Source organism: Gorilla gorilla, chromosome 10 (assembly GCF_029281585.2).
Source record: "Gorilla gorilla gorilla isolate KB3781 chromosome 10, NHGRI_mGorGor1-v2.1_pri, whole genome shotgun sequence".
NCBI classification, from domain to species: Eukaryota; Metazoa; Chordata; class Mammalia; order Primates; family Hominidae; genus Gorilla; species Gorilla gorilla.
Genome location: NC_073234.2, coordinates 115,780,480 through 115,796,899, shown reverse-complemented (window position 1 = coordinate 115,796,899; position 16,420 = coordinate 115,780,480). Strand labels below are relative to the sequence as shown.

General features: G+C 43.0%; 1 protein-coding gene across 2 annotated transcripts in view; it reads right to left on the bottom strand.

The window, feature by feature from the left end:
• SLC17A8 (solute carrier family 17 member 8) overlaps positions 1–16,420 on the bottom strand; it is a 65,873-nt gene that overhangs the window by 41,506 nt on the left and 7,947 nt on the right. For both annotated transcript variants that reach the window (XM_004053739.4, XM_055358755.2), the window contains exon 2: positions 75–327. In XM_004053739.4, the coding sequence (XP_004053787.2) occupies positions 75–327 (253 nt within the window). The remainder of the gene's footprint in view (positions 1–74; positions 328–16,420) is intronic.

Here is a 16,420-nt window from a genome sequence, read left to right as displayed (position 1 = left end):
CGTACTCTAGCCTGGGAGACCGAGTGAGACCCTGTCTCAAAAAGAAAAGTCTTCCACCATGGACTGATACCAACCTGAATTTCCGGTTTTCCATCAACATATACGGTGCTATTGTTGACCATTTCCACAATGGCAACCCCAAGATTGCACCGGATCCCAAAGGAAATGCAGAATCCCAGCCCACTCATGATAGCAATGATGTAACGCTTGGGGAGGCCGCAGCAGCGGCAGTCGCAGAGTGGGGGGCTTGGCCTGGACGTCTGCACCGGCCTTCCTTCTTCATTCAGCTCAATGTTATCTTCTTCCTCAGTTGTCCCATCGATTTTTCTACATGGGAAGAAGGATAGGCAGAAAATAAAAGCCAGGATTAAAGGAAAAAGAAAGTATACTAAGCAAAAAGAAAAAAGGTACCAGCAGATGAAAAACAAAAAGGAAGACCCATAGTAGAATACTATGGAGGTATTACTATTATTATTAAAGTAAGTTATTATTATTATTAAATATTATTATTATTATTAAAGTAAGTTATAGTGGCTAAAACTACTGATGTTCTGGGTATTGTGTGGGACTTTTATAAACATTCAATCAATCATTTAAATTTTATAACAACCCCATGAGGTAGATAGTGTCATCATGCCATTTTTTAGATGAGGAAACTAAGTCATTTGAGGTAGGATAGAGGCCCAAGTCCAGAGTCTATGTGTAAAACAATATGCTATACTGCGTTTCCTGCTGAAAGAGCATTGACAGACTTTGTTCACATTGCTCGACCCAACTGATACAGTTGACCTTAACCTTTCTAAGTGTTTTTTTTTTTTTTTTTTTTTTTGAGACGGAGTTTTGCTTTTGTTGCCCGTTGCCCAGGCTGGAATGCAATGGCACAATCTTGGCTCACCGCAACGTCTGCTTCCCAGGTTCAAGCGATTCTCTCACATCAGCCTCCTGAGTAGCTGGGATTACAGGTCTGCACCACCATGCCAGGCTAATTTTTGTATTTTCAGTAGAGACGGGGTTTCTCCGTGTTGGTCAGGCTGGTCTCAAACTCCCGACTCAGATGATCCACCTGCCTCAGCCTCCCAAAGTACTGAGATTATAGGTGTGAGGCACTGTGCCCGGCCTAATTTTTCTAAGTCTTAATAAAATACTAAGTGGAGGTGGAGAGGGACATTTTCTATCACAATGCACACCCATGTGGTTGTATATCCTTTTCTCCTTAGATGGTTCCTCTAAGGAGGTGATCCTCCTGCACCTTTTATTCAAATGGTAGAATTTTTCACTGACCTCTATAGATTCCAATTATGGCACATTCATTACAGTGAATTTATCTCTTCTTTAAAAAAAAAAAGTAATTGGACAAACGGAACCCTGTCAATTATAAAGGAAGTTGTATCCTCTTACTTATTGTCATCTTTCTGAGGATGCCGTCATGGCCCACTTAAGGTCCAAGTCTTTTTAAAAATAATTAAAGCTTGCAAGTTTTCATAAATATTAAATGCAGTGATAAATAGCTAATATAATGGTTAACCCAATAGTTTGGATGAAACACAAGTCATTTGCCCACCAGTTCATATGAAAGATAACCTTGGCAGGTTCTTTTTTTTTTTTTTTTTTTTTTTGAGACGGAATCTCGGTCTGTTGCCAGGCTGGAGTGCAGTGGCACGATTCTTGGCTCACTGCAATCTCTGACTCCCTAGCTCAAGCAATTCTCCTGCCTCAACTTCCCGAGTAGCTGGGATTACAGCCATGCGCCACCACACCCAGATAATTTTTGTATTTTTAGTAGAGACGGGGTTTCAACATGTTGGCCAGGATGGTTTCAATCTCCTGACCTCGTGATCCGCCCACCTTGGCCTCCCAAAGTGCTGGGATTACAGGCGTGAGCCACCGCCCCCGGCACCTTGGCAGGTTCTTATGACTCACGGAAATCAAATTTCCGGCACAAGTATAGAGAAACAAATACACTGGATTCAATTCAGTTCATCAGATATATATTGAGCACCTACTGTGTCTCAGGTACTGGGCTAAGTATTGGGGAGCAATAGACAACGTGACAACGTTATCTGCCTTCTTCCAGCTCTTAGGCTGATGGGGAAGAAAGACATATACAAGCAGCTATAATTACTGGATGATGTGGGTTTTACTGAAATCAAAGTGAAAAGCAATGGTAGAACACGGGAAGGAGCTTTGAATTTCAACCGGTGAGCCCAGAGTAGAAGCTTAGTAAATGTGCCAGAACATTAAAGCAATTGGAAAAGAACCTAACCATTTCCCTACCAATGTACCTACCTACCTGCCGGCCTGCATTTATACTGATGGGGTCTATGCAGTTGTCCATGCTTCTAGCTAAGGCCAGCCCCTTTCCCTGGACACTAGATCTCGTCCCCTTTTATCCCCTCACGAATATTGCTCCAGAAATCCCCACCCCCACGCTTCATTCATTATGTTCTCCTCCCTAGTATAAAATAGATCATCCCTGTTGCCTATAAATAAGCTTTTATTCCTCCCGTATTAGAATCTAAAATAAAAGACATTTTCTCTTTCAGTTATCCTCCTATTTCTCATTTTCCTTTTTTTAAGAAAGAAATGACTGTCTTCAATTCCTCTCCTCCTGTTCTCTCCTGGACCCACTCCAGCCAGGTATTCCCAACCCGAGCCCCCAAAACTGCCCTACTTAAGGTTATCAATGCCCTCCTCATGGCTCAGTCCAAAGGTCATTTTCAGTCCTCATCTGATTTAATCAACCTAGCAGCAGCATTTGATACAATTGACCACTTTCTCTTCCTTGGCCATTTTATGTTTTTCCAGGAAAACACTTGGTCATCCTCCTAATTCTTCTGTTTTGTCTCTTATAGCTGATTCCTTCTTACCTCAACCTATATACACTAGAATGCCTAGGACTACGTTCTCGGGTCTCTTGCTTTCTGTCTATGCCCTCTAGGACATCTAAGCAGGCTCTGGGCTTTAGATACCATGTATATGCTAACAGCTCCCAATCTTTATAACTAGACTTATCTGACATCTCCTTGGACACCTAAAAGGCAGCTTAAACTTAACATGTCCAAACTGACTTCCCCTAAAAAAAAATTAATTCCTGAAGTTATTCTCATCATAAGTAATGACAATTTTGCTACTTTGGTTGCTCCAGCAAAAATCTTGAAGCCATCAGGCTGGGCGCGGTGGCTTACGCCTGTAATCCCAGCACTTTGGGAGGCCAAGGCAGGTAGATCACCTGAGGTCAGGAGTTCGAGACCAGCCTGGCCAACATGGCAAACTCCATTTCTACTAAAAATACAAAAATTAGCTGGCCGTGGTGGCACGCGCCTGTAGTCCCAGCTACTCGGGAGACTGAGGCAGGAGAATCACTTGAATCTGGGAGGCGGAGGCTGCAGTGAGCCGATATAGCGGCATTGCATTCCAGTCTTCATGACAGTGAGACTCCGTCTCAAAAAAAATAAAATAAAATAAAAAATATATATATATATATCTTGAAGCCATTTTGGATGCCTCACTTCTCCAATCTATGTCCAACTGAGGAGCTCATGTACCTTACTTTGAATGTTGAGTCGCCCACTTACTCAGCTGTGTGACTTTAGCCTAATTACTTAACCTCCCTGGACTTCAGTTTCTTCATCTGTAAGCTAGGAATTATAATAGTTTCTTCTTCATAGGGTTGTTCTTAGGATTGTCATAAATGAGTTATTAAACTTAGGTAATTTAGAACAGAACTTGCCACATAATAAAAAGCAACATATACCAGCTATTTTTATTAGGTTAATCCTCACCGTCACTTAATGAGTCTATGATGCTAGACTTAGCATTGATGCCATTAGTTCTGAGAGGCAGTTGGATGATAGGACTTTATAATGGGCTGCCCTAGTAGTCTCCATGAATTTCTGGCAACCAAATACGTGTAACTTAAGTAGGATGGAAAACTGATGCTCTAGGCCTGGCGTGGTAGCTCACGCCTGTAATCCCAGCACTTTGAGAAGCTGAGGTGGGCAGATCACCTGAGGTCAGGAGTTCGAGACCAGACTGACCAACACGGCAAAACCCCGTCTCTACTAAAAATGCAAAAATTAGCCAGGCATGGTGGCGCGCACCTGTAGTCCCAGCTACTCCGGAGGCTGAGGCATGAGAATCACTTGAACCTTGGAGGCAGAGGTTACAGTGAGCTGAGACTGCACCACTGCACTCCAGCCTGGGCAACAGAGTGAGACTCCATCTCAAAAAAAAAAAAAAAAAAAAAAAAAAAGAAAAGAAAGAAAACTGATGCTCTAATATTGACACATTACTATAATAGTATATTCCTAGCAGCTAAAACAAGGATAATATGTAACAACCACAGTAATATTGTATGAGGCAAATTCAGTTCTCTCCCTCTGCTCTCCTCTACAGATACTTTCATGTAATTCTCTTATTTGATCATTAATACAGCTCAGTGAGACACGGGAAATCTAATACTCCCATTTGACACAAAATACAACTGTAGTTCAGAAAGCAAGAACAAATTGGCCAAGGTCACACAGCCCTTAGTGGGTAGAGGCAAGATATGAAACCCTTCTCCTTTGCTGTCTAGGTTCCTTGGACCCCTTTCCTGTGTGTTCCCAGCACACCAGGCCATGCTCCTTCTCAATGATCTTCCTGAGTCACTTTGTCATCTGCACCTGTTACTTTGTAGTCCTTGCGCAGCCATCATGACTCAGAAGAGCAGGGTAAGAGAATGGACTCTGGACTGAGAGATGCCCAGTGCTGTCTCTCCCATGTGCTAGCTCTGTGACTTTGGCTAAGTTACTTGACCTTCTACTAGTCTTCCAGGGATGCTGTAACAAAGCACCACAAACTAGGTGGCCTAAACAACAGAAATGTATTTTCCTACAATTCTAGAGCCAGAAATCTGAGATCCAGGTTTCAGCAGGCCTTGGTTTCTTCTGAGGCCTTTCTTTTTGGCTTGCAGATGGCTCTCTTCTCCCTGTGCCTTCACATAGTCTTCCTTCTATGTATCCGTGTGTCCCAATTTTTTCTTCATATAAGGACATCAGTCATATTCGATTAGGGCCTACCGTAAGGACCTCATTTAACCTTAATTACCTTTTTAAAGACCCTATCTCCAAATATACTCATATTCTGAGGTACTGAGGGTTAGAATTTCACCATAATGAATTTGGGCAGATTCATATGAAGACACAATTCAGCCCGTAAGAATCCCTATCTCTAAACTGGGCTAATCGTAATGGGTATCTCATAGGGTTGTTCAATGATTGATGCATGTAAATGATTCACGGCAGTGCCTGGTACGTAAAAAGTGCTTTATATTAATAAGTGGTAAGTACTATCACTATTGCTATTAATAAAGTGTCACCAGTCATAAGTTTAGCGCTCTCTGTATACATGCAGATGCTTTAGATGAAGGCTAATGAAAACTGAAAGCGCTGTGGAGCTTTGCAGTGCTTAATTGCAGACAGCCCCAGCTGCTGTGCTCTGAATCAACCACCCATTTGGCGTGGGGACAGCGCCTCTTTCTCACAGGCTGTTATTCTGCCAAGAACTGAGCACCGCAGGGATGTGAGGCCGTTCTTTCCTGCCAGAGGCAGGACTCCTCTGACAGTGACTGGCTCCAGGACTCTGCACTGGCCATGCCAAAATTTCCCAGTATTGTAATATAGTCTGAAAGTCTTCCCACATAGCTTTTCTTCCTTCCCTCTCTCCTACACAGGTAGCAGTTTGAATGCTCCCCCAGCCTCCTCCAGCTCCTTCCCCATTTTCCCTCAATAAATCTCTTGGCCAGGTGTAGTAACTCATGCCTGTAATCCAAGTACTTCGGGAGGCTGAGGCAGGAAGATTACTTGAGCTCAAGAGTTTGAGGCTGCAGTGAGCTGTGATTGTGCCACTGCACTCCAGCCTGGAAAACAGAGCGAGACCATATCTCATATGTGCCGAGTCCTGTCTTGGTATCTGCTTTCTTGGAAGACCTGAACCAACACAAGCACCCTCTGTGTGCACAGTGTCATCTTAGACATCCCGAGACTTTCCAGAGGGAAGACATACAGTATGGGAGATGGGGAGAAAGAAGGGGGAAGTAACGATCAAAGGGAAAGCCCTGAAAGAAGGAGCTGTGGGCTTCGCAAGAAGCAGGACCTATAGCTGGCTGACCTGAAGCCAGCCCCTCACAGCAGCTCTCCAGTTGGAGATGGGATATCAGGAGCTGTGGGGAGGGGTCTGAGCACAGGATCTCACTTTTCTTTGCCCAAAGTGGCAGCTGAGCCACCACTTCAAGGGATCATGGGCTCAGGAGCAAATGAGGATCAATAATTAGCAGGACCTCCTGAGTTGTTTGTGAGTCCTTTGCATAACATTGCTGTGGCAAAAGGGGAGCATCAAAATGAACAGAAATCTAACTTCCCCCAGGCAGGGGGCTCAGAGTCAGATTTGATTTGTTTTGTTTTGTTTTATTTATTTTTTTGAGACGGAGTCTTGCACTGTCACCCAGGTTGGAGTGCAGTGGCACAATCTTGGCTCACTGCAACCTCCGCCTCCCAGGTTCAAGCAATTCTTGTGCCTCAGCCTCCCGAGTAGCTGGGATTACAGGCGTAGGCCACCACGCCTGGCTAATTTTTGTATTTTTAGTAGAGACAGCGTTTCAGCATGTTGGCCAGGCTGGTGTGGAACTTCTGGCCTCAAGCGATCCACCCATCTCAGTCTCCCAGAGTGCTGGGATTATAGGTGTGAGCCACTATGCCTGACCAGATTTGATTTGTTTTAAAAGAATTCAAATAGCAGGCCATTTCTTGTATAGCCTAGCTCACAGAGGAAGACTGAGGACCCCCTCACCCTGTATCATGGAACACACCAGGCTTCTGGGCAGTCAGATAACCTGGATTTGATTTCCAGCTCTGCCACTGATAACGCGAGCTGTGTGACTTGGGGGCAAATAACCTGGCCTCTCTGAATCTCACATATCCTCTTCTGTACAATAAATATTTATCTCACAGAGATACGTGAGCCGACCCTACAAAGACTAACACATTATCACCAATAAATGAATAGACATTGCCTGAACATTAGGGTCTCTGCCATCCCTGGTGTTTCCTTGGCATTTTATACATTCCTCTGTTAGAACACTTCTCACATGGAGTTAGAGTCATTTTCATTCAGCAGCATAGGTGCTAAGTAAATAGCCACTGATTTGGGCCAGGCACAGTGGTTCATGCCTGTAATCCGAGCACTTTGGAAGGCTGAGGCGAGAGGATCACCTGAAGTTAGGGGTTCGAGACCAGCCTAACCAACATGGTGATTGAAACCCCGTCTCTACTAAAAATACAAAAATCAGCTGGGCATAGTGGCTGGCACCTGTAATCCCAGCTACTCGGGAGGCTGAGGCAGGAGAATCTCTTGAACCTAGGAGGCGGAGGTTGCAGTGAGTCGAGATGGTGCCATTGCACTCCAGCCTGGGTGACAGAGCGAGACTCTGTCTCGGAAAAAAAAAAAAAAAGTCACTGATTTGTGTCCATATATGAATTAAGGTCTCCCTGATCCCAGGACCATTTCCAACTCATCTTTATTCTCCATGTTCAGCATCGTGCCTGGAAGCAATGAATCCTTGTCCAACTGAATGGAATTGGTGGATCAATTCCAGACATCAATCCTGGCTTGAAGCACTTATAGACAGGGTGAAGGATCTATTCATCCCTGCCCAGAAAAAAGGCTTTATAAAAAGGGGAGGAGACAAGAAAGTTATTTAAGAATAAGAGAAGAAAAACGAACTCATTTCTTAGGAGTTGGAGGACTTTAATTATCCATAATAGCTATTTATCCCATTTAGTTTTCCTTCCCTGCTTGACTGCAGTTGGTCTTTTAGATCAGAGAATCTTCATTCTTTCTAGAGTGACATTCTCACTGTTGTTTCTCCAAATATAGACAGCCGCGGTCTGCAGACTGCTGGCCCTCCGCACACTAGGGAGGTGCCTGCTCTCTGTTCTCAGGCACAGTTGTCCAGCAAACATCCAAGCCCCAGGGGTCTAATTGCCTAAGATATGCTAACTAGTCCTTAGGCACTTAAAGAACTATTTCTTTGCAATTCAAATGTTCCCACTAATTGCGGAAAAGGTTTTGTTTTGTTTTGTTTCATAGGTAATAAGATCAACATTTGGAGCACAAAGTGAGAGAACTTGCAGATAATTTTACGTATTTTAAAAATCCATTTACTGGCTGGGCGTGGTGGCTCACGCCTGCAATCCTAGCAGTTTGGGAGGCTAAGGCAGGAGGATCCCTTGAGCCCAGGAGTTCGAGACCAGCATGGGCAATATAGAGAGATCCTATCTAAAGTTAAATATATATATATATATATATAAAACAGTATTTTTAAATCAATTTACTTGCTCACTGTATTTGGTATGAACTGAAATGTGTGCCCCAAAATTCATGCGTTGAAGTCTTAACCCCCAGTACCACCAAATATGGCTATATTTAGGATGAGGTGCTTAAGGACGTAATTATGGTTAAATGAGGCCCTTAGGGTGGGCCCTCATCTAATATGAATAATGTCCTTATAAGAAGAGGACATTTGAGCCAGGTGTGGTGGCATGGATGCCTGTGGTCCCAGCTACTTGGAAGGCTGAGGGGAGAGGATCACTTAAGCCCAGGAGTTGGACACTGCAGTGAACTATGATCTCGCCACTGCACTCCAGGCTGGGTGACAGAGTGAGACCCTGTTTCAAAAAAATACATAAATAAAAAGAGACTTGGACACACAGAGACACCAGGGATGCATATGCATAGAGGAAAGCCATCTGAGGACATAGCAAGAAGGCAATATCTGCAAGCCAAGGACAAAGGCCTCAGGAGAAATCAAACCATGATCTTGGACTTCTAGCTTCCAGAACTGTGAGAAAATAAATTTCTGTTTGTTAAGCCACCCATTCTGTAGTATTTTGTTGTGGCAGCCCTAGCAAACAAATACAGCATTCAAATTTGCCCTCTGAAAAGGTCCCATTTAGCTCATGTTGTCTTTTACACAATCCTTGAGTTGCTATTCTACTGGAAGAAGAAAATTAACTGAAGGACGTTGACTACTTGCTACACTCTAGGGACTCCACGAGGTTTCTATAAAATATATATTATCTCCCTTAATCCTCAAAATACTCTTGACAAACAGGAGTTATCCCCATCTTACTGCTCAGAAGACTGAGACACTCAGAATATTTAAAACCTTGCCCAGCTGGGCACGGTGGCTCACGGCTGTAATCCCAACAATTTGGGAGGCCAAGGCAGGTGGATCACCTGAGCTCAGAGTTCAAGACCAGCCTGGCCAACATGGTGAAAACCCATCTCTACTAAAAATACAAAAAAGTTAGCCGGGTATGCTGGCGAGCACCTGTAATCCCAGCTACTCAGGAGGCTGAAGCAGGAGAATCACTTGAACCTGGGAGGTGGAGGTTGCAGTGAACTGCACTCCAGCCTGGGTGACAGAGTGAGAACTCTGACTTAAAAAACAAAACAAAACAAAACAAACAAAAAAAAACTTGCCCAAGGATCATCCAGCTGCAGCTGGTGAAGGGAGAACACAACTGAGATTTGCTATCCAGCCTATTGCTACCAGTGTGCCACAGGAACTAATCGGAAAGCGCCTGACGAATGGCGAGTGCTTTACCTACAGAGACTTTTTTTTAAAGGTTCTGGAGGAGTATTGCAGTGGGATTCAGAGAACATGCCCTGGAGACAGACAGTCCTGGGTTCAATGCTGACTGTGGTATTTATTAGGTATGTGGCCTTGAGCAAATTACCTAACTTCCCTCAACCTGAGTTCCCTCATTTATGAAAGGAAGATAGGACTACTGTGAACGTTAAATGAGACCGAGTTACAAAACGCTTAGCATAATTCCTGGCACTTGATAAATAATCAATAAATGGTAAATTTTAAAGAAGGGAAGGTGAATTTAAAATACGATCCCCAGAGCCAGTTTGAGATTTGAAATAGGATCTTATCAGCATGGATTTCAGCACACCACATTCAAAAGGAGCTCAATAAAGTGCACCTGGCCAACGCCAGCCCAGTCAATGCTCCCACAGTACCTATGTCTCTCATTTTTAAAATTAATATTTGCCTCTTCCAGTAGATTATAAGTTCGGAAAGTCAGGAACCAAAAATCCCTAGCACTCAGCCCAGCTTCATAGATTTTGAGGTATTAACCTATGCTGTTTTTGTTTCCTCCTGGTAATTTGACCCTTCCCTATCCCCCCACTTAAGCAGAGACTCACTGCTTCTTACCTCAGCAGGGATCATTAGATGAACAAGAGGAAAAAAAGATAGTCTGTATGGCTTTAAAAGCCTCAGTCACAGATGACAAGCTGAAAGCCCAATGGCCATATGTGGCCCATAGCCATGTTTTGTTTATCTGGTATAATGTGTGTATGGGTCTTTGCTTTTTTTTTTTTTTTTTTTAGAATTTAGATTAATTGGCTGGGCACGGTGGCTCATGCCTGTAACCCCAGCACTTTGGCAGGCCAAGGCATGCAGATCACCTGAGGTCAGGAGTTCAAGACCAGCCTGGCCAACATGGCGAAACTCCATCTCTATTATAAATACAAAATTAGCTGGACACGGTGGTGCATGCCTGTAATCCCAGCTACCCAGAAGGCTGAGGCAGGAGAATCACCTGAACCCAGGAGGCAGAGGTTGTAGTGAGCTGAGATTGTGCCTTTGCACTCCAGCCTGGGTGACAAGAGCAAAACTCCATCTCAAAAATAAAAAATAAAAAATAAATTTAGATTAATTGACAGAGTTTAAAAACCAAGGCCCAGCATAGTGGCTCACACCTGTAATCCTGGAACTTTGGGAGGCCAAGGTGAGAGGATTGCTTGAGGCCAGGAGTTTGAGGCCAGCCTGGGCAACATAGTAAGACCCCCATCTCTACTTTTAAAAATTGTATTAAATAAATAAATAAATAAATATCAGGAGATAGCTCAAAAAAGCAGAAACAAGCAAACATATAAAACTTTGGATTTCTTGTTCGTTTTGAAAAATCTGAAGACCTGAAATAATCAAGCTCTCACTCTGTCAAGGCTACAATTGGCTCTCAATTTACCACAGTCCCCACCACTCCCTATTGTCACTTCCATAGTGAGCTCAGTTGCCATTTAAACGTTATACTTGCACTGTTACTTTTCTAGTAGTTAAAATCAAGACATTAGAAAAATATGTTTTGTACCCATGTCTGTATCAAAAGTTGAAAAATAAAAATTAGACTAGTAGCACACATATGTAGCAGACAACCATCATTTATAGCTGTCCAATATCTTAATGAATTCTTGATATTTTGAATCTTGCTGGAGCAGCAAAGACAAAACAAAATAAAACAAAAAACAGCAAAAACAAAAATAAAAAAAACACCTACTTTTCCTAGGCTCTCTTGCAGCTACAATGCAGGCATGAGAGGTGGACTCTGCTAAATCCAAAGCACTTGAATGAGATTTAGATACGGGACAGAACAAGAAGAGGATACAGCATGCAGAGGAATGGCAGTGCAGATGGTTTCAAATGCAACAGAGGCAACTGGCTCCTCTGTGACTGCTGTGGCAGAATTTCTGGAACAAGTCATGAATATAATCAGCACTTAGAAGCAGGCAGTGGTAGCAGCTGTGTTTTATCCAGAACAGTCTAGCAGTATATGTTCTCTGCTGCTTTTTCCTGGAGAATACAGCATCCAGACTTGATCCTTCCAGGAAGTCTGAACAATTCCTAACATTCTTTTATTTTTTATTTATTTATGGTTTTGAGATGGAGTCTTGCTCTGTTGCCCAGGCTGGAGTGCAGTGGTGGGATTTCGGCTCACTGCAACATCTGCCTCCTGGGTTCAAGCAGTTCTCCTGCCTCAGCCTCCTGAGTAGCTGGGATTACAGGCACGTACCACCATGCCTGGCTAATTTTTGTAGTTTTAGTAGAGATGGGATTTCACCATGTTGGCCAGGCTGGTCTCAAACTCCAGACCTCAGGTGATCCTCTCCCTGCCTTGGCCTCCCAAAGTGCTGGGATTACAGGGATGAGCCATTGCCCCCAGCCCAATTCTTAACATTCTTTACGAAATTTCATTCCACTTTAGCTAGAGTGTATTCTGTTGATTGCAACTAAGAACTTTGAATGATACAACATATTTCCTTGCAGAAGTGGAGCCTATTTCTATGTGTTAATATGTAGTGTGTCTATGTCAAAATATATAATATGGTTGCTTTACTCTGTAGGTATTGAATCTATAGACCTTACTAACCTTTAAGAAGCACTTAGAAAATTTGATTGTTGTAAAAGTATTTGGGAGAAGTCGTAAAAGGAGAGAATATAAACTTTAGATGAGAAAATATACTTTTGAGTTAAGAAAAGATACTGGGAGCAGGAGTCGTAGAATCTGATGAACATTTACATCAAGAAGCAGGAAAGTATGCCCGGGAATGGATCCTGAATGTACTAGATTTGGAGGGAGTAGGGTAATAAAGTTGGATAAGGGAGAGTTCGTCAATATGGGAGGCAGATTGAATTCTGTTCTCCAAAATAGATATGTTGATGTTCTAACCCCCGATACCTGTGAATGTAGCCTTATTTGGAAATGGAGTCTTCACAGATGTAATCAAGTTAACATGAGGTCATAATAGATTGATTTCATGACTGGTGTCCTTATAAGAAGAAGGGAATTTGAACTCATAGACACAGACACCAGGGGAGAAGGCCATGTGACAACAAATGCAGCAATTGGAGCGATGCATCCACAAGCCAAGGCATGCCTGGGATTCCCAGCAGCTACCAGCAGCCAGCAAGAGGCAAGCATGAGGCCTCCTTAAGAGCCTTCAGGAGGAGCTTGGCCCTGCCAACACCTTGGGTTTGGACTTCTGGTCTCCAGAATTGTGAGAGAATAAGTTTCTGTTGTTTTAAGCCACCTAGTTTGTGGTACTTTGTTACAGCAGCCCTAGGAAACTAATAAAGGGGGCATGGTCCCATGACACAGGGTCTAACATCCCGGCAAAGGCCTTAAGAGAAATGATCCTGATAAACTGCTAATACGGTTCTTGGAAACTTAAACAAAATAGATATGTCCAGAATAGCCTGGTGACTTTTAAAATGTAATTCTGTACTAATTTCTAGTCATTATTACATTATACACAGAGATACAGGATATGGCCACCATGACTTTTAAAAAAAATAACTTGAAAGCTGGGCACAGGGGTTCACACCTGTAATCCCAGCAATTTGGCAGGCTGAGGTGGGAGGATGGTTTGAGCCCAGGAATTTGAGACCATTCTAGGCAACATAGCGAGACCTTCGTCTCTACAAAATATTTTAAAAATTAGCCAAGCATGGTGGCTCACAACTGTAGTCTCAGCTACTCAGGAGGCTGAGGTGGGAGGAACGCTTGAGCCTGGGAGGTTGAGGCTGCCGTGAGGTATGATTGTGTCACTGCACTCCAGCCTAGGTGACAGAGTGAGACCCTGTCTCAAATAAATAAATAAATAAATAAATAAATAAATAAATAAATAAAAGAATAAAAAATTATCCATTCCAGGAGAGAATGCCTAAGGCCACAAGAGTGTCCTTATTTTGGTTGGTCCAGGTCTACATCCTCTCTTTTCCTTCATTGTTATATAAACCTAATTTATAAGCCTATTTCATTTTTTAATGCCTGGTATAAAAATTGCTGAATTTGAACCAGTCATAGCGATGAATTACTGATAATTAAATTGGCTATCTTCTATTCCTTTAAGTAAAGTTTTGATCTCTATTATTTGGAATATAAGAATTCCATAATTGTTATATCTTTACTGTTGATCACACTCTTGATCAATTAAAAGGTCTCTCTTTAACTTATTTTCTTTAAAAATGAGAAATGTTGGGAACTGTTACAGCAGATTATAAAGAAAGATCAAAAGGCTCAAATAAATGACTATGCAGGAATGGATTTTCTATATAAGACCAGAAAACCCACAAACGAACTATATTTCTCAGGAGGCCTGAGGAATACTCCTGCTCCTAAGATAATAAGGAATGCAGTGGTGATGGGGCCACGGGCACCACTGATGCTCAGAAGCTGCTGTCCTCTGCTGGCTGAGGCTCACAGTAGAAGGTGCTGCTCCAGAACCAGTGGCAATTGGGATGACTGGGAGCACTTAACCATCATAGGTAAGGGCAGAAAATTCAGAACAACAGTTAGGGAATCAGCCCATAGGAATCTCAGAGATGACTCACAGAACATGGTGCTCCAAGGAACAAAAAAAATTGGGCAGCCAATAAGGGTATTGCTTCATATACATAAAACCAGAAAAGATAAAGAGCTGATGAATGGGCAGTAGGCTGAGGCTGGCCACCCCAGTGGAAAGTCACACTCTCTTGCCCACTTTCTAGGCCAGAATCCAAAGACTGAAGGAGAAGACCGAAGGTTCCGTGACTAAGGAACCTGCAACACCACAGAAGGAAATGCAGTCGTGATGCCCACAGTCCTTCCCCAAAGGACTCTACCACCATTAATTTGGGTAAACATACACTGAAGAAAGAAATACCTCTATCTTTTGCAGACTTTTGGATAAAGTGGCAAATTGATGTTGATACTCAGGGATTTATAGCACTATTCTTCCTCCATTAGAGTGGGGCTTATAAGGGTCAGGTAATAAGTGGAGTCCTGGCACAGGATCGTCTCATAGTGAGTTCATGTCCATGGACCCATCCAGTGGTCATTTCCCCATGTATAATTCCCACATGTATAATTGGAAGAGAGACATCTAGCATTTGGAAAATGCTTTCCGTGGTTCCTTGACTTGTAGAATAAAAGCTATTGTAATAGAAAAAAGTCAAATGGAAGTCCTTAAAACTGTCATCCCTGTGTAAGAAGATAAATCAAAAACAGTATTATATTACGCAGAATGACAGAGATTATTGCACCTTCAGAGATTTAAAGGATGCAGGGGTGGTAGCCCCCATTGGATCCCAAGGCAATTCACCAGCCTACCCCCTGAAAAAAAAAAAAAAGAAGGGATCACGGTGGATGACAGGGAACTACCACACTCTTAACTCATGTACATAGCTTGCCTGTCTTGATCTGGTGCATTCTTCCCATATCCATTAGAAAGGAGGCTAAGAAATTCACAATGACATGAGATGAATGACAGTATATATCCGTGGATTGTTCTCTCTCATAATATAGTCAGAGAGACCTTCTGGACCTGCTGCAGAACATCACATTGATCTATTATGACCAATAGATGACATTATGTTATTTAGACCTCAGGAGCAAGAATTGACAAGTACTCTGGATGCCTCAGTAAGACATGTGTGCTCCAGAGGGCGGGAAATAATTGCTACAAAGATCACAGGTCCATCACGTGGGCCAAGTTCACAGGAGTCTAGTGTTTGAGACATTCCAGAACATTCCCTTCAAAGTGAAGGAAAAGTTATTGTGCTTTGAACTTCCTGCCACTAAGGAAGAAGCACAATGGTTGGCAGACCTCTTTGGGTTTTTGAGGCAGTGTATTCAACACTTGGGAATATTGTTCTAACCCACTTATCCCATGACATAAAAGGCTGCTGGTTTTTAATGAAATCCAAAAACAAGAAAATGTTCTGTAGCAAGTCTAGGCTGGAATAAGGGTGATCTTGCCACTAGGGCTGTATCTCCAGCATACCCTTGGTACTAAAGTCATCTGAATAGGAAAAGACACTATATGAGGTTTCTGGCAAAACTCATTAGGAGAAATATAGCATAGAGCCTTAGGATTCTGGGACAAGGCCTTGTCATCTATAGTAGAGAAATATACAACAGACAAAAAACATCTCATGGCACGTTACTGAGTCCTGGTGGAGACACAGCATCTGACCATGGAATGTCAAGAGACCACGCAGCCAAAACAACCCATCAGGAGCTAGGTTCTATCAGACCTGAGAAGTCCAACCGTCCATCATAAGATGGAAGTGGTCCATCTGGAATCTAACACCAGCAGGGCCACAGGACACAAGTAATCCCATGTCAGAGGGGCCAGTTTTCCACGTGACCTATATCTACTATACCAATGCCTCTCCATGAGCTCACACCTGTGAACAAATTACAGGAGGAAAAAAAACTGAGTTTGGTCCAGAGCTGGTCAATTTGGTATGTTAGAGCATGTTGCAAATGGACTGCTGCTATACTTTAGCCCACCCAGGGATGGCCCTGAAGGACAGTGAGGGGGAAAGCCTCCCAATAGGCAGAGTTTTGAGCAGTCTCCTGGCCACATATTTTGTATGAAAAGAGAAACATTCAAAGGTAAGGATATACATGGACTCATAGGCAGTGGTGAATGACTTCACTGGAGGTCAGGGGCCAGACAAAGCAATATTGGAGGACTGAGAAAAAGATCTGGGGAAGAAATGTGGATCAATCTATGAGTGGATGCCTAGTATGAGCTCTCCTGA